Source organism: Aedes aegypti, chromosome 1, assembly GCF_002204515.2.
Source record: "Aedes aegypti strain LVP_AGWG chromosome 1, AaegL5.0 Primary Assembly, whole genome shotgun sequence".
In the NCBI taxonomy this organism is placed as follows: Eukaryota; Metazoa; Arthropoda; class Insecta; order Diptera; family Culicidae; genus Aedes; species Aedes aegypti.
This window is the reverse complement of record NC_035107.1, coordinates 136,778,236-136,797,588: the sequence shown is the minus strand read 5'-3', so window position 1 is coordinate 136,797,588 and position 19,353 is coordinate 136,778,236. Positions and strand designations below refer to the sequence as shown.

Genomic DNA, 19,353 nt, shown 5'->3' with positions numbered 1-19,353 from the left:
AGCATACTGAACACAATTTTTAAATTAACCTTCTTATCATTGATTTGACTATTGGAAAGGCCTTCTGCGATGTTTTGATTTGACTCTTTTGTTTGTTGAAAATTTTCCTGAATGTTCTATAAATTATTTCAATCTTGAATGATATTAAAGCCTGTCCACGATAAATTTCGGACGCGGATGGCGGGTGTACCACAGAAAGTTCGAGAATTTTACAGAAAGAAGGATTAACATCCTTGTCAACTGTTTATTTTGTAGATATAACTCTTTTATTCTGAAATAAACAATTGTTTTTGTTGAATTATGAGTAACTTTTTTTTGCTGCCATTATTTGGGTGTCCGAAATTTAACGTGGACAGGCTTTAATTAATGAGTGAAGTGAAAGAATAAAATTTTTTGAACATAAAGCGGAATTTTCATTTGACGATATTTTACAATGAGAAGGTGGGCAAAAAAAAATTATTAACCTTGGATAATAAGGGTGTAATTTTTAAAGGACTACAATGACCTGTTGAGTAGAGGATTCGATCATAGGGGTGCAATTTTCTCTACATGACAGACATTTTTTGACTTGTTACTGAAAAAAATGTCATAACTACTGAAACAATGTGGAGCAATTTTCACTACAAGTCAACAAAAAAGATTCGTCGTTATCCCTGATTAAAAATAATATGATATTACTCCTTGAAATGGGCGGAAAAATGTTCATACTTTCACAATAACAGGGGCGAAATTTTCATAACATGATAATTATTAATAAGCGGAAGTGGCCATAAAATTGTAGTAATTTCTGACCAACGCCATTTCCAAATAATAGATAAAATAAAATAATAGATCATAACTACAGAATGAAATGGGTGCAAATTCAATTATATTAAACTAGTTGCTAAGGAAAAGTGGGAAAAAAGTCATAATTCCTGAATTATGGGGGCGTAGTTCTAGTTAAATGGCAGTATTCTATTGTGAAGTGAACGGAGCGAAATTTCCTGAGAAGAAGTGGGGGGGGGGGTTCTTTTGAGAAGTGAGTAGAATAGATCGTTAGAACTCCTGACCTCTAAGGGCGCAATTTTTCTTTCTTATATATTTGCATACAATCAGGTGGTAAGTGGAAAAACTTTACAATTTCTTCATCTTGAGGGTGTTATTTTCATTGAATAATAGAACCCTTTTGAGAAGTTAATTCCCGAATCATAAGAGTACAATTTTCGTTATACGATACTATTCAATAAAGGTAGGTGGGCGGAAAAATGGTCATATTTCCTGAATAATGAGGGCTCAATTTTCATAACACGATAAAACCCTTGAATGTAATTCGTGTCTTATTGGGGCGAAATTTATAGGGTAGAAGAACATTTCAAGTAGTGAATGAAAACAATTACTCTATTCTTTGAAGCATAGGGGCGCAATTTTCTTCAAATTATATTTAACAAATAGGCGGTTGGTGGAAAATTGTTTTTATTCTTGTATAATAGGTGCACAATTCTCATGAGGTTACAGTAACCCATTGACTAGTATATGGTATCAATGGGGGTGAAATTTTAATTAGATGATAGAATATACTTTTAAATATTTTATGAAAAATATGTCAGAATTACTAAACCAAAAAGGCGCAATTTTCATTACATGATATAATTCAATGGAGGAAAAGATGAAGGAAAAAAATAAATTCATTCATTAAAATAGAACCCATTGAAGAAGTGAATGATAAAATTGGTCATTATCTCTGAATCAAAGGGGCGTAAATGCTCTGATATTATATAGCTTCTTAAGATGGTCGGAAAAATCGTCATACTTCCGTAATCGTAGCGTCATAATTTTAAATAAGGGGAGGTGACATGGAAAATTTTCATAATTTCTGAACAATCTTCTTCTTTCTGGCGTTACGTTTCCACTGGGACAGAGCCTGCTTCTCAGCTTACCCAGTAAACACAAACTCGTATACGATAGCGCATATGAGTACAAAAGTGGAGGCGATATACGTACATGCGCCATTAGGCTACATGCAAAATGTACGTATATCGCCTCCACATTTGTACTCTTATATCCTATTATATAAGATCGTGTGTTTACTGGGTAGTGTTCTAATGAGCACTTCCACAGTTATCAACTGAGAGCTTACTATGCCAATGACTATTTTTGCATGTGTATATCGTGTGGCAGGTACGAAGATACTCTATGCCCAAGCAAGTCGAGAAAATTTCCAACCCAAAAAGATCATCGACCGGTGGGATTCGAAACCACGACCCTCAGCTAGGTCTTGCTGAATAACTGCGCGTTTACCGCTACGGCTATCTGGGCCCCTTTCTGAACAATATGAACGCAATATTCAGTACATGATATAATTGCAATAACTCCTACTTTATATGGACGCAATTTTCATAACATGAAGTTGTTCAATGTAAAGGTGGACATAAACATTTATATTACATTCCATATACGAAATACCGCCCCTATGATCAAGGTATTATAACAAATTACATTGAATAACTTCAAAGGTCATGAATACATAATCTAAAGTGCGCAATTTCAATTATATGGTACTAGTCGATAAGTGAAAGTGGGCGGGAAAAATGTCATAATTCCTGAATCATAGGGGCGCAGTCCTCCTTTGTTTGCCGTATTCTGTTTTGTAGTGTACGAAGCGCAATTGTCATTAGAAGAGAATACCCTTTTGAGTAGAGAGTAAAATAAATCGTCAGAATTCCTGAGCCCTAGGGTCGCAGTTTTCACAATTCTTGGATCTTGAGGGCGCTATTTTCATTGCATAATAGAACGCTTTTGAGAAGTTAATTCCCGAATCATAAGAGTGCAATTTTTGTTATACAATACTATTAAATAAAGGTAGGTGGGCGGAAAAATAGTCATATTTTCTGAATAATAAGGGCGCAATTTGCACAACATGATAAAACCCTTATGAGAAGTCTGAACTATGATTAAAAAGGTGTGAGAATTCCAATATCATAAGAGCACAATTTTCATTATATAATCAAAATGCAATTCTATAATTGGTGAAGCGGGCGGACAAAAAAGTTATAAATCGTAAATCAAATGATTGGATGATATTACTCAATGAAAGGAGATGGACAGAAAATATGTCACAATTTACGCAATTTTAATTAAATAAGGTGGACGGGAAAATTGTCTTAATTCCTGGATATGAGGGGCGCAATTCTCATCAGATTACAGTGACCTATTCACTAGTGGATGGGGTTATAGGGGCGCAGTTTTTATGAGAATATAGATTTTTTATAATTATATTTATATAACTCCTTAGAGTGGGCGGAAAAATTCTCATACTTCGTTATTTTCAATAAAGGGAGGACACCTGACCAGCAAGGGCGCAATTTTCCTCGCATGAAATTATAGAATTAAGAACTGAGCGGAAAAAAATGTCATAATTCATAAGGAGATATATGGGATCATAAGGGCGCTATTTTAGTTGGATTATGGGACCCTTATTATAGAATCATAAGGGTACAATTTTCATGATACTGAACTATGGGGCGCGATTTTTATAACTTGATATTGTTCATTGGGGAGGCGGAAGAAGTTTAAGTGGTGGATTGAAAAAAAAACGGAATTCAAGAATAGTAAAGGCCTAATTTCTGTCATATAATTGAAATTTAAAAGAGGAAGCTAGAGAAAAAGGGTTATAATTTCTGAATCAAATGGGCGTAATTTTCATTAGATGATTTAACTCAATGACCGAAGATAGGTGGCAAAATTGCCACACTTCATGGATTATTAGAGTGCAATTATGTCATGGTAGCATTCTATGGAAGAAGCTTGAAGTTTTTTTTTTACATTATTCCTGTATGATTGTTGCCGAATTTTATATGATAGAAGAATACTTTAGAGTTGAGTTAATTAAAAATTGCCATAATTCCGAAGCGCAGTTTTCATAAGATGGTATTTTACATAGCGGAGGTGGGCGGAAAAATTGTCATAACTCCTGGATAAAATGGGCGCAATTATCATTAAATTCCAGCGACCTGTAGGAAAGTGGTTGGGATCATAGGGGAGCAATTTTCATTAGTTGAGAGAAAATTTTTGAGTAGTTGAAGATTCTTCTTTTATAGTTACCGAACCAATGGGCGCAATTGCCATCACATGATTGATTCAGGTGGTAGGCAAATAATCTCATTTGTATTTATTTTATCATAGGAGCGCACTTTTCGTAAGGAAATAGAACACAAGGGGCGTAAATTTTATGATATGATATTACGGTTCTTTTGAAAATTTTCCGTTCCGCCAAGTTCTACCGCAGCTCTCAAAGTTTTACCGCAGCCTTGAGAATCATTGTATCATTGAACGCAACCATCTAATCAAAGAATGCTAGTAAAGTCCAAAGTTTTGAAAAACAGCCGAAAACAACAATTATCAGTCTGGTTTCCAAGGGATCATCGCAGCTGATCGATGATGCTTTGTGAAAATCAGTAATGTGACTGCTGCGGTAGCTTTCTGTTCAACCGTAGAACGGAAGGTTATCTCTAAAATTGCAATATTACAGGTCGGACTCGATTATCCGGAGTATCGATTTTTTTTTCATTCCGGATAATCGAATCCTCCGGATAATAAAATCACTAAGAAAAAAATTTAAATCTTTGATAAAAGAACTTAAATATTATCTCTTTTTGTTGTTTTATTTATATGATGCAGTGGCGTAGCCAGGTGGCCTATAGGTGTTTCGTGGAAGTTGTAAAAATCTTTTTTTTTTCATAGTTGAACGATGCACCATTTCGATACAACAGTTTAAGTCCACCCCCTTATGGCGGAAAACTGCCTAATCACACGAAACAATGATAAGGTATGGGGCACAATGCGCTACATATGATAGTACTGAGGATTTTACATTTCAAGAAGGTTGGCGTTTTTTTCATTTTTGCTCAATCATATGGGCGCAAATTTCATTTTATGATTTCACACTATTCAGAGGTGAGCGGAATAAATTTCCCAACCATTTTCCAGAATTATAGGGGTACAATGTTCATTAGATAATATTTATCTTTCAAAAAGGTGGTGCTAGAGTTTGAAAACAAAATTGCAAAAAAAAAAAATTATTTTATTACTTCGTGAGTAACTTTGAGTAACCACCATGACATCTCTGGGTGTAACAATTCGAAACAAAAAAAGTGTAGTGCTATGCCATTGCTCAGAAAAGATCCATCCAACAAAAAAGACGATATGCATTCCATTGTACACTTACCTTCTCGCCACTGTCCGACGGCAGGTAGAACACCAATATCGTAAGGAAGCTGATGCCCATGCAGGGGATAATTAAATTTACGGTATAAAACAACGTTTTACGGCGCATCGTTATGTTGAAGGTGATATCCAGATACGGTTCATCACAACATGTGTAGAATTTTTCATTTCTGGTTGTCGGGCGTTAACGATACGATTCGGTTTGGGTTTGTGTCCGTCCGGGTGGGCGAAAAATATGGCCGCAGTTGACAGAAATGGGTAGCATGAGACGGGTGTATCGTTGTTGATGATGTACGGCACGTTCCAACCGATCCGATCCAGTAGTCCAATGGTCCAGTGTTCAGGATAAAATTGGCAAGCATGAAAATGGAAAAGGCAAATAAAAGTGGATTTTCACATAACAATTGTTCAGGCTTCGGTGACATTCGGACACGCGGTGAGGGTGGAAAATTTGATGGAATTCAATTTAAATAATTTTAACCGGGTTCATGGAGTGACGAATTGCTTTAGCAATTTGTTGAATGTTTGCGTTATTCTCGTGACACTCGTTTTTTTATTGTTTTGGTTGAATGCAGAATATAGTATTGACAAAGAGGATTGTTTTTGAACGGATTGAAGTAGAAAATAATTTCATTATTAGTTGGAAAATCACGTTCCGAAAAGATTCATAAGCGATTTATCGCCAGAGTTGTAGGATGAAGACATAACATCATCATTCCATTTAGTAGATGTGAGGAATAATATGTAATAGAACTACGAGATCTATGGATTATGTAGAAAAATGTTACATGAAAATCTTCCAAATCGTGTTCAACCGCATTTGATTTGACAAGAAGGTGTGCATGTGATGAATGGTTCAGGTACAATTGGTACTGCAGATTATAACTACATGGCCCAAATCCAAAAATAAAGAGAAAGTCACTACGGTACCATGAACCGTGTGAATTGGCTGAATACCATCAGCAAATATTTGTAGATTCCATTTGCGAAATGAATAATGATGATTATAAAAAAAAACTATTTACCCAGATTGTCGTTTGCTGATTGAATCTTACCTGACCGCAGGAACTTCTAAAATATCCCACTCTACTGACGTGTAGAACTCCGACAAATCCACACCTACTTCCACCACGTTCGTATCGTTGACCTCATCGATATGTCGAAGATCAACCTGAAAATGGACAAAAGATGTTTTGGGTCATATATTTTTCACTACAAGAATACTCCATCTTCAGATAAGGAACAATGATTTTTTCCATCAAGACAATGCACTGACTGGTAGGAATGGATACGCAAACTACAGTATGACATAGCCACGGTAACAACCCACTTGTCCAATGATGAACAGAAGTCTAACCTGAGCCAGTCGTCAGATCCTAGACCAGTTGGATGCTGGATATAAGCCCAGTACTGCTCATAAAAAGCTAGAGCTTAAGGAATGACGATGATGACAGTGCGGTGAGATAGGCAAGTGAACGAACACTGAACAGAAAATGGTGTGACAATAAAAATCACATCCTCCAGATTGTGTCAAGACGCTTTCCTTCCCCTTTCTATGTAATTCTTGGTAGACATCTGGGAAAGGCAAACTGCCAGAATCAAACACCCCCGGCAGCTGGGGCTGAGAATTTTATTTCGTCTCCATTCATTGTTCTCGCTATCGCATTTTATTTCACTTTGGGTGAAATCTCTTTTCATTGCTTTGAGTTGGAGTTCCGCCTCATAATGTAGTAATCGGAATCTTTGCGCCGTGGTGGTTATCACAAGTTAAACGCCTCATGGTGAGGGCTGTAATGACGTTTTGTTGGTGTTGGGATAATATTAAACACTTTTGAATAATCTCTGGAAATGACATTTTATTGTTTAATCTTGTTTGGACGATTAGTACAAAGATAAATGTTCAGTACCACCCACTAGTGTCATAACGTGTTTTCCCAGTTATTTGTATTTGTATTTGTACCTCGCCAATAATATATCACCATTTCACTCGGTTCATGGCCGCCTTTCTCCATCCTCGACTTCAACACACACTCTCCAGGTCCTGGTGTACCTGGTCATCCGGATCCGATACGAACACCATTTTTGCAGGGTTGCTGTCCGACATTCTTACAACATGCCCTGCTCATCGTATCCTTCCAGTTTTGGCCCCTTCTGGATACTGGGTTCGCCGTAGAATTGGGTGGGCTCGTGGTTCATCCTTCGCCGCCACACACCGTTTTCCTGCACATCGCCATCGCCATCCTAAGTATCCGAATTTCGAAGACTCAAGTGCTTGCAAGTCCTCTTTGAGCATCGTCCATGTTTCATGCCCGTAGAAGACTGCCGGCCTTATGAGCGTTTTGTACATGGTACATTTGGTGCGGGTGTGAAACTTTTTTGAGCGCAGTTTCTTGTGGAGGTATTTGGAGTATTTGTATTTAAAATAATTCATCTGACAATATTTCGTCTTAATAAAAAAAAAACTATACTAAGTTACTACAGACCCAATTTGATTTGCAAATCGTTCAGTTGGTTCGCCAAAATTGAACAGACCTTCAACAGCCGTAAACTCACGGATACAAGTAGTTATATGCTCATTATACCCGAACGCGATCAGTTCGATACTCGAAAGTAGATCAGTGACAAGAGATCTGGGCTATCAATTTCGCTGGTCAATACTTTTGAAACAAGCAGCGATTGCTGGATTTTCCGTCGATGTTCCAGGGTATCAAGCCCAAGAAGTCTACACCTATCTGGATATGGCGGTAAGTTGGCACGATCTCTCCATGGCAGGTTCCTCAAGGCAGAGCGAACGAATCATTTATGAATTCTTTCAATCCTCAGACACCACGTGACGTGTTGCATACAACGGACACATTTTCAAGTATTGAACGAACAAGAGCACAGTATAGCGATTTCCAGCAGTGAGGATCCGAAAACATTTCTCGCCACTCTAGAGATTAATCCTAACTGACGTTTTGCCTTCGTCAATCTTGAATCTAGCTGAATCCCCAGATCGTGCACGCTGGAAACTCTGAGAAGAGTATTGCCCTCAATACGACAGTCGAATAAGATTGGATTCGCACTGATGCTCCTCCGCATTTCACGGCTAACGTTATTGTCAGCCGTCAGCAAGGATCCAAGGTAGACAAGCTCGTCGACCACCTCACTGCTACCTAGGCTACCTATTGAGTACCGTTTTACATATCTACATCAATATTTTACCGTTATATAGTGCTGATCTAGTATCTAGCTGATGTAGTATTATACATATTCGCCGTAATATAAGGGTAATACATATATTCTATTGAATGGAGACAAAAACAACCATTTAAGTTATTCGAATTGAGTTATAGAGAGCTAGGCATGTTTTGAATCTTGTTATAAATCATCCCCTTGTTACGGTAAACTTAAATTATTTTTTTGAATTATCGATTAGCGTATGCTTTGTAAGTAATATTAGGACGAAAATTTTATGGTTATGAAAAGATGTGAAACTTACATCATGAGGCTAAATAAGTGGATTTTATAAGGTTTAGGCAAAGTTAGAGAACAATTTGCTTAAGGTGGCACACTTGCCCCAAATTCCGCTAGGTCTACGCCAGTGATCCTGAGCCCCTTTTTTAAACCATTTTTATTTCTTATAGCGGATAGTTCTCGTAATTATTTTGTTTCATGATGTTGATAACTTTGGGAGTAGAACAGCTTCCCGAAGAAAAAATTGCGAAACTTATCAGATTTAAGAGATACAGAGGTTGGGTGCGGCCCGCGGGCCACACTTTAGTGACCACGGGTCTATGCGGTTGATACTATTGTAGGCCGCCTTGAAATTGATGAAAAGGTGATACGTTGGGACCTGGTATTCACCCCATTTTTGGAGGATTGGCCGTATAGTAAAGATCTGGTCCGTTGTCGATCGGCCGTCAACGAAGCCGGCTTGATAACTTCCCACGAACTCGTTTACTGAAGATGACAGACGAAGGGTAATACTTTGTAGGCCGCTTTAAGAATGGTGATCGCTCAAAATTTCACACAATCTAACTTGTCGCCTTTCTTGTAGATGGTGTATACTACCGCTTCCTTCCACTCCTCCGGTAGCTGTTCTGTTTCCCAGATTGTGCCTATCAGCCGGTGCAGACAAATGGCCAGGCTCTCCGGGCTTATCTTTATGAGATCAACTCCGATACCATCCGCACCAGCAGCTTTATTGTTCTTGAGCTGGTGAATGGTATACTTAACCTCCCTCAAAGTGAAGTGGAGCAAATTGGTTATGATCGTCCGCAGTACTGGCGAAAGAATTCACTCCGTTGCCTCGACCTTCATTGCCTGTCCCCCGCGCCATTCAGGTGCTCTTGGAAGTCCTGCATCCACCTTTCGATCACCTCACCGTGGGGAGGTTCAAACCCACCCTAATGAACGAAAACCTATAGAATCAGTTTGAAATTTATGCGAAACAAGCATTTTATTATCAATTTGATATCTTAAAAGGTCTAAAGTGGCCCTTTTTGTGAAAGACGCATTTTTTCACTATTATGATGATGATGATGATGATGGTCGCACCACATACCCCTACAAAGGTTTGAGCGAGACGATATATCTTTAAGATAATTAATTATGATCAATGTTAACCAGATTTGCAAACAATAAACGGTCTGATTATTTCAACAGATATAAACAACATTACAAGTTCCCATACTATACAGCAAAAAAAAATGGTAAACAAATCTGTTGGTCTCAACCACACTTTTCATAAGTTTTAATAGTGATCAAGGAAGTTCAACAAAATCCAAAACATTGCCAGAATTGATAACCCCGCCGATGATGTCAAAACTATCGGAAACATTTGAATTTTCAAGAAATTTCCGACATTCAACCAGAAAACTTACTACTAATGCATGGCATCCACCAACAGCCTAAATTGTCAATTCAAATGATAAATAATCAAACAGTCGTTTATACCTGTGTACCGCGCGCGGGACTCAAACCTCCGTAGACTACACATAAAAAGGAATAAGCTATAACTACGTCAATATATAAAAAATCCATCATCATCATCGAGGCGAACATCGTAGTTTATTTGTGCCCCAATAATTATTAAACATATTTTACAATATAGTCAATACAAAATATCCGTTAGTCAAAACTTCGTCAAGATACAGTATTAGTCAAGTACAAAAAAGTTAACATGTAGCTGTTCAGAAGGCAGCTTTGACGTGTGAAATACATAGTCTCTTAAACTGTGATAGAGTTGCAGCATGTTTGATGTGTATAGGCATCGAATTGAAAACATTTATTCCTTTAAAAAACAAAGAGTTTTGTAAAGCACCGTACAAAAACTGTGGTGTTCTTAATTCAGTCGCGTTTCTAGTATTATATCTATGAATGTCACTTCCTCTTTCAATTCGATCACACAAATATCGAGGCAATAAACCGTTAATTACTTTAAAAATAAACACCATCGTCAAGAATACAATTCTTTGCTTCACCGATAACCACTGAAGAGCATCTAATAAGAAAGACGAGGAAGTGAATCTGTTGCATCTCAAAATCAAACGCATTATTTTATTTTGCAAACGCTGCATTCTCGATATTTGTGTTTCATTTGCTAAAAACAAAATGGAAGCACAAAACTCCAGATGTGGAGAGATGATTGATTTGTACAAATGTATTTTACTAGCAATCGTTAAATCGTTTTTTAATCGGCAGAGAATTCCATACTTCTTGGCTATTTTCTTGATAACATTGTCGATGTGAGCGTCGAACTTTAATCTGTCATCAATAATCACGCCAAGATATTTAATTTCGCGCACGCGATCAATTGTCTCATCATCAATTTGTATTGAGACGTCTATATTTGTTCGATTCCGCGATATCAACATAAATTTAGTTTTACTTATATTCAATTTCAACTGTTTGTACTTCAACCATCTACTCAGAGAACGTAAATCTGCATTCATATGTGCAACGGCATCATCAAGATTTTTAGCCGCAATGAATATCACGGTATCATCTGCAAAAAGATTAATGTCACAAAAACGTAAAACTCGTCGCATGTCATTTATATACATAATGAATAAAACGGGCCCTAATACACTCCCCTGTGGTACGCCAAGGCTGTTCACCACGGGGCTCGAAACAGAATCATTGAAAGCAGTCCGTTGGGTTCTATCAGTTAAATAGCTTTCAAACCATCTATATGCAGAACACGAAAATCCAATGCGCTTGATTGTTCTTAACAACAAGGGCCGAGAAATCGTTTCAAAAGCGCGTTTGAGATCCAAAAAAACAGCAGCAAGCGTATCTTTACGCTCTATGTTTTCTTTCCACTTTGCCAACACCAGGTTCAATGCGGTTTCACAGGAATGACCTTCCCGATATCCCGATTGCTCTGGTATTAGCAAATTATTACTATTTAAATATGTTAACAGCTGGCCTTTTACAACTGTTAAATAGTTATAATAGATCCCTCGTCATAAGATCTAGATAAACTGTGGTAGATGAACTTGTATAAGTACTATCTTGAAGATAACAATTATCTTGACATGAATTGTATTTCCGGTTTACTACTATAAAAGGGATTGTAACGAGAGGCTCAGCCTCTTTCTCCTGTTGGATTTTGTGGAATAAAGAACATCAAGTAACAGTGGCGACGAGAAAATAGCAAAAAGTTTGCGGTGAGCGCGTGTGGATAAATAGTCTATCGTTTCGAAAAGTGCAAGTGGTGCAAGAGCACGTGGTCGCGAGTGTCGTTTGAATCTACGGTGTGCACAGTAAAGTAATCGCTAGGAGATGCCGAAAGAAGTAGTGCCTTCCGTATCCGGGTCTCAGGCTGCGAAAGTGGAAGCAGTCAGTGGAGTGAAGCTGATCGGAACACTGGAAAACTTCGTTCCAAGTGCGGACTTCAACGATTACCTGGAGAGAGCGGAAAATTTCTTCGAGCTGAACGACATCAAAGACAATTTACACCGTCTTCAGCACATAAGCTGCACAGACTGAACGATCACTAACATTAGGCAACGGACAACACGAAACACCCAGTAGCCCAGCGATGAATTTTTCGTTTGACGAAAAGTTTCCACCGATTGGAGCGGGAATCGAACCCACACCCCGTGGCACAATACGCCTAGACGACTGACGCCGCTAACCGCAAGGCCACGAAGCCCACAAGGATGATACGTTCAAACGGAAGCTGATTGTCCACTTCATCGGATTGCCTGCGTTGAAAAAGCTGCAGCAGTTTTTGTATCCCGACACACACAGGGATGTGACCTACGAAACTGTAAAAGAGAAGCTTAAGTCTTACTTCAGTCCCAAGAAGAACCGAATAGCCCAATCGGTGGAGTTTTTCAAGCGAAATCAGAAAGAATTCGAGAATGTGGCGGATTTCGCGGTTGAGCTACAAGCACTTTCAAAGCACTGCGTTTTTGGAGAGTATCTGGACAAGGCGCTCAGGGATAAGTTCATAGCTGGCCTTCGGAACGCCAAAATCCAAGGCGAGTTGTTGAACAGCGACGACGACACCACGTTTGAACGAGCAGTATCCAAGGCGAAAAACCTGGAGCAAATCGAGGCGGATTTGGTGAAGATGAAGAGCAAACAGGAGTACACCAATCGGATCAACGCGGGGCAGTACATGCGACGAAGCCGTTCGAAAACACGTGGCCAAGATGATGGTAAGCACAGTCAGCAAGGAAGCCGGGAGAGACGGTTCTTTTCCAGGAAGAGCTCAAGGAATCAAGGTAGGAAGGTGATAACGTGCTTTGGCTGCGGTAAGAAGGGGCACATCGTTAGGAATTGTTGGAGGAAACGAAACATGAACGGACTGGCGAGCAGCGATGATGAGAGCGACCTGCGGCAGACCGGAAGCGAGAGTGAGCTGCACCACGTGACAAATCTTCCCCTGTATAGAAAGGTATGACTAAACGGTAAGTGGTTTTATTTCGAGATCGACACAGGAGCAACGTATACGGTTATGAGCAAGTATGATTATATAGAGAATTTTTCCGATTTGCGGCTTCGAAGAAGTGAGGCAAAGTTGAAGGTGATTTCTGGAAGCTTTCTAAAGATAGCAGGATCGATTAGAGTTGAGGTTAGGGGCATAGGAGATCGTTCTCACGTTTTATCGTTGATTATTGTCGACGGGGATAGATTTCGTCCGTTGATGGGTCGAGATTGGCTAAGTCTATTGTATCCCAAATGGCGAAGCTTTTTTGTTCACGAATTAGGCGATAGTGCGAATATGAATGTGTCAGTGAGTGACCAGAAGTGTGAGAGAGAAAAGAGTAAGTTACTCGCTGTGTTGAAAACAAGGTACCGGGAGCTTTTTCCGGATAATCTGCAGCATCCAGTGCACTGGAGGGAATTGAAGGTGATTTCTGGAAGCTTTCTAAAGATAGCAGGATCGATTAGAGTTGAGGTTAGGGGCATAGGAGATCGTTCTCACGTTTTATCGTTGATTATTGTCGACGGGGATAGATTTCGTCCGTTGATGGGTCGAGATTGGCTAAGTCTATTGTATCCCAAATGGCGAAGCTTTTTTGTTCACGAATTAGGCGATAGTGCGAATATGAATGTGTCAGTGAGTGACCAGAAGTGTGAGAGAGAAAAGAGTAAGTTACTCGCTGTGTTGAAAACAAGGTACCGGGAGCTTTTTACGGATAATCTGCAGCATCCACTGCAGTGGAGGGCTTTGAAGCTAGAATTCGCGTGAGAGACCATGCTTCTCCGTTGTTCTATAAACCGTATGAGGTGCCGTACACGCTCAGAGAAAAAGTCTCAGATGAGTTGAATAGGTTGATCAGTGAGAATATTCTAAGGCCAGTGCGGCATAGTGATTGGGCTACGCCCATTGTGGTGGTTCCTAAACCAGATGGTAGTGTGAGAATCTGTATGGATTGTAAGGTGACAGTGAACAAGGTCATTTGCAATGAACATTATCCGTTGCCTAACATCAACGATGTGTTCGCCAATCTGAGTGGTTATAAGTATTTTGCTAAGCTGGATCTACAGGGTGCGTACATGCAGATTAAGGTTACGGAAGAGTCGCAGAAGTATTTGGTTGTAAATACTCACAAAGGCCTGTATGCGTTTACGAGATTGCCGTTCGGTATTTCAAGTGCAGCGTCGACTTTCCAAAGAATTATGGATGAAATTCTGGCTGATATAGAGGGAGTGCATTGTTATCTGGATGACATTTTGATGGGTAACAATACTATTGAAGGATTGATTGCTACACTGTACAAAGTACTTGATCAGCTGCAGAGGCACAAGGTAAAGGTCAACTTGAGTAAAAGCGAATTCATAGTTCAGGAGATAGGTTATTTGGGTCACAAGGTGTCGGTAAAGGGACTTAGTCCATCGGCGGAAAAGGTTAAAGCAATCGCGGAAGCTCCTCGACCTAGAGATGTGTTGCAATTGAAATCGTTTTTAGGGATGATTAATTATTATTCGAAGTTCGTTCCAAACTTGTTGATGAAGCTTAGTCCACTCTAGGCACTGCTAAAGAAAAATGTGCGCTTTGAATGGAATGAACAGTGTGAAAAAGCTTTCACTGAGTGCAAAAAGCTTTTGCTGAGTCACAACCTGCTAGAGTTGTATAATCCTGAGTTACCGATCGTTATTATTTATGATGCGAGCTCAAATGGGGTCGGAGCAGTGTTGTGTCATAGAGTAGGGGAATTCGAGAAACCAGTCTTCTATGTGTCTAGTACCTGACCAGAATCACATAACAAAATTAGAACAAATTCCTATCAGCAGCAGTTAAAAATAACAGAAGTTGATAAAATTTTGTTATCAAGATGGCTTTGTTCTCAACTTGTTATATTTTTAGTAATACATTTATAACATCATTTGTTATATTTTTGACATCGCATTTATAAGTTTGTTGCAAAAAACATCCGATGTCATAAACAGTAACATAGTTTGCAAAAATTTTGTTATTTTGTAACATCATTGCAACACATTCTGTAATAGTTTTGATATAATTGTAACAGGGATTGTTATATTTTAGTTTGATTTGGTTCAAATTTTGTTAGAATTTTTGTTATTTTAACTACTAACGGTTCATGTTTTATAACAACTGGTGATATAAAAAAAATCGTATCAGGGGAACACATTCTGTTATAATCTTGTTTCTTACATCTGGTCGGGTACTCTCTCTGCGTCAGAGAAAAATTATCCGAATCTTCATCGTGAGGCGCTTGCGGTAGTATTTGGATTGACGAAGTTCTTCAAATACATTTACGGGAAAAAGTTCACAGTTGTTACCGATAACAAACCGTTGGCAAGCATTTTTGATTTTAGGAAGGGTATTCCGTCATTGACCGTCACTAGGTTGCAGAAGTATGTCCACATGTTGTCAATATTTGATTTCGAAATTGAGTACCGGCCGGGTTCGAAAGTAACGAACGCTGATGCTTTGAGTAGGTTGCCCATTCAGGATGAGACAGGAGTGGAAGATGTTGCGGATCTCCGTTGGTTGAGTGACGAAGCAGAAATTATTGATCTGGAGATGATCGGTCAGGCCATTCAAGATGATCCGAGAATGAGAGAGCTTTATGTGAGTGTGAAGAGCGGATGGAACGAGAGTGCGGTTCCAGCAGATTTGAAATTCTACTTTTCGAATCAGAGCTGTTTGTCGTTGTACAGGAACTGTGTGATGTATTCGGAGAGAGTAATTGTTCCAATGTCTTGTCGGAAACGTACTTTAGAGTTGTTGCATGGATGCCATCTTGGTGTTATTCGCATGAAACAGTCGGCTCGAAGGTATGTGTTTTGGCAGGGTTTGGATAAGGAAATCGAAGAATTCGTTCAGCAGTGTGAGGAGTGTAGTAGTATGGGACGATCAGTTAAGAAAAAGTTCTCTGAATGGCCAAAAGCTCTTCGCCCGTTTGGTCGAATACATTTGGATTTTTTCCACTTAGCAGGGAAGACGTTTCTGATTTTAATTGATGCCTACTCTAAATGGATGGATATTACGATGATGCAAAGTACGGATGCAGAAGCGTTGATTGACGCGCTTAACTCGGTGTTTAGAATTTTTGGGGTTTGCGATAACATAGTCAGTGACAATGGTCCTCCGTTTAATAGTAATGCCTTCTTGAAGTACGCAAAATCGATGAAAATTGAGTTGTTGAAAAGCCCGCCTTACTCGCCAGAAAGTAATGGGCTTGCAGAGCGAGCAGTCCAGACTGCTAAGAGTGGGATTAAGAAGCTACTTGTCGATCCGAAGTTTAATCACATGAAGTTGCTGGCGATTGTAGATATATTTTTATTTAGTTATCGTAACAGTTATAGTCAGGCTATCGATTGTACGCCTGCTAGTAAGGTATTTTCGTTTATTCCGAAAACGGATCTGGACTCTAATTTGGGTATGAAATTCGAACAGTTGAAGAAGAAACTTAGGTTTAATTTAGACGTAAACGATCAGGAAACTTTAAAAGATGGTGGAAGGAGTTGCCCACCAAAATATAAAGTAGGTGATCTAGTGTGGTATAAAAGTGAGGTTAGGTCCACCAGATCTTGGCTGGAAGCAGAAATTGTGGGAGTGAATAGTACTAATACGTTTTATGTTGACATCAATGGAGCGGTAAAATTAGCTAGTAGAAATCAGTTGAAACCCAGAGTTCTCAAAAAAGAATGACTACATCTACCCTAAAGTTGGAATTGAAAAAAGAGTTCCAGTGAGAACCCCCAAGGAACCCAGATTAGTGTTAGTGTTGATTCTCCGAGAAGTTCTCCTGATAAAACAATAGAAGTTCGTAGGACTAGAAGAGTAGTAAAGAAGCCGGAGAGATTAGTAGTAGGTTCGTTATGATTGTATAGAACCGAATTTAAGCAGGGAGGTGTTAAATAGTTATAATAGATCCCTCGTCATAAGATCTAGATAAACTGTGGTAGATGAACTTGTATAAGTACTATCTTGAAGATAACAATTATCTTGACATGAATTGTATTTCCGGTTTACTACTATAAAAGGGATTGTAACGAGAGGCTCAGCCTCTTTCTCCTGTTGGATTTTGTGGAATAAAGAACATCAAGTAACAACAACAAGTTCTAAAATTTTCTCTAATGTGTGCAACATGTTGATGGGACGAAACTCTTCGGCTTTAATCGTCCCAGCAACTTTTTGAATAGGAATCACAAGTGATTCCTTCCAAACTTGTGGCACGTGCCCAGTTTGTAACGATTCATTAATCAGGTCCAGCAGCTTGTGTCCGATGACATCAAAGCAATCTTGTATTACTCTCGCATTAACGTTATCTACGCCAGCCGTTTTTCCCATAGAAAAGCAAATATTTCGTAGGTCTTCCAACGTTATTGGGTGAAAACATTCAAATGTGCAATTATTGTTAATCGGCTGTTTTATTTCGTCAGGTTCATCTACTAACTCAATGGATTGGTTAATTGATGAAACACTGTCCACAAAATACTCATTAAATTTACATGCTATTACTTGTTCTGATTCTTCTAATGTGCCATTGAAAGTTATGGACCGCGGTTTACAATTACTAGGTTTTAACAAGGATTTCAAAATTTTTCATAACTCTTTGCTGTTGTTTTGATGCTGATCAATTTTCCTCTGAATATACTCGCAACGAGTTTGTTTAACCATTTGCGAGTATTTATTACGCGCGACCTTGTACCTATTCCAATTTGTATTATTATTATTTCTACGCCATTTTTTGTACAGTTTGTCCCTATTGCGTTTACAACGCAACAAATCCAAATTGTACCAGCTGTTCGAATTTTTCAACGAAACATATTTATGTTCGACTAATTTATTGGTACAGGTTTTTAAAACATCAGTTAGAACAGCTGACTTTTGATCTAACGAACCGTCGTTTGTATGAAAATCAACACTTCTTTCGACAAGACTTGAAACAGCATGTTTTGAATACTTTTTCCAACACTTTAATTTTACAAAGTCACTTTTATATCTACTATTGTCATCAATATTAATAACTAATGTTTCATGGTCAGTTACTTTTAAATCAGAATTTTTAATAACACTAACAGAATCCAAATTAGAATAAACATGATCAATTAAAGTTTGACTATGTCTGGAAATACGTGTATAAACATTTACCTTTTGTTTTAAATTAAAAAAGTCAGCTAATCGTTTCAAATGATTCGAATTCGAATTGTCACACCAATTAATATTAAAGTCACCCGCAAGAACATTTAATTTACTACAATCTACAAACATCTCAAGCCAGTTTTCCAAAATTTCAATAAAACGCTGGTCACTTGAACTGGGAGAGTGATACAATACACCGTAATTACCCATCTTCATGCCACGATCAACTGCGATGCCCAAGAACCAATTACCTTCACAAACCTCGTTCAATTGAAGCCTGTACTGAACTGATTCTTTGACATAAATAGCAACTCCGCCTGTGTGTCTCGAATGTGATAAACATGCAGCCACATTATAACCCGGAATACTATATTGATCAAATGCATCTATGTCAACAATATGCGTTTCTGATAAAAATACTAGATATGGACGTTTTTCTTCTACAATCTGACGTAATTCAACGTAGTTTGTAGATAAACCGGCTATATTTAAATACAAGATATCGAACTGATTCACATTACTTCTGGAACTTGGTTGCTATTCATTGAAATGTAGGCTGCTCTTTTTCCTTTGATACAAATTCTTAAAGACTTCACATTCATAACTGAATTCTCCGTGGTTGACGTCCAAGTTCATTTTACGTTCTTTATTCATTTTTATACAATTGATACATTTCAAAACAGTTGACGTACATTCGGATGTCTTGTGACTTCCACTGCACCTACAGCATGCATCGCAATTTTTACAATTCATGCTCATTTGCCCGAATTCTCCACATTTGAAACATCTCAAAACACTAATCTCTGGAACAACACGACACCGATCAAATTTAACATACACTTGTTGCGCCGTTAACAAACAACTATGCGTCTCTTTGTCAACTTCTATAACAACATTGTACTTTTTGTACTTGAAATGTGGATTTTCATACATCCTTATTACTTTGACTTCATTTATCGCGATGTCTTCATTCTGATCTTTTAAAATCCGAATGAATTCATCGGAGGAAAACTGATCGCTCATGCCCTTCACTACAAGTCTTGGCACCGATGAGGGAACAACAGCGTTATAGTTTTCACCCAAATCGCTTTGAA

At 38.5% G+C, this 19,353-nt stretch overlaps 1 protein-coding gene across 1 annotated transcript in view; it reads right to left on the bottom strand.

The window, feature by feature from the left end:
- The window catches only part of LOC5564067 (acetylcholine receptor subunit alpha-like), a 698,646-nt gene that overhangs the window by 100,131 nt on the left and 579,162 nt on the right, over window positions 1–19,353 (bottom strand). The window contains exons 5-6 of the mRNA XM_021848318.1: window positions 6,258–6,373; window positions 5,204–5,372 (exon numbers count right to left, since the gene is read on the bottom strand). Coding sequence (XP_021704010.1) covers window positions 5,204–5,372; window positions 6,258–6,373 — 285 coding nt within the window. The remainder of the gene's footprint in view (window positions 1–5,203; window positions 5,373–6,257; window positions 6,374–19,353) is intronic.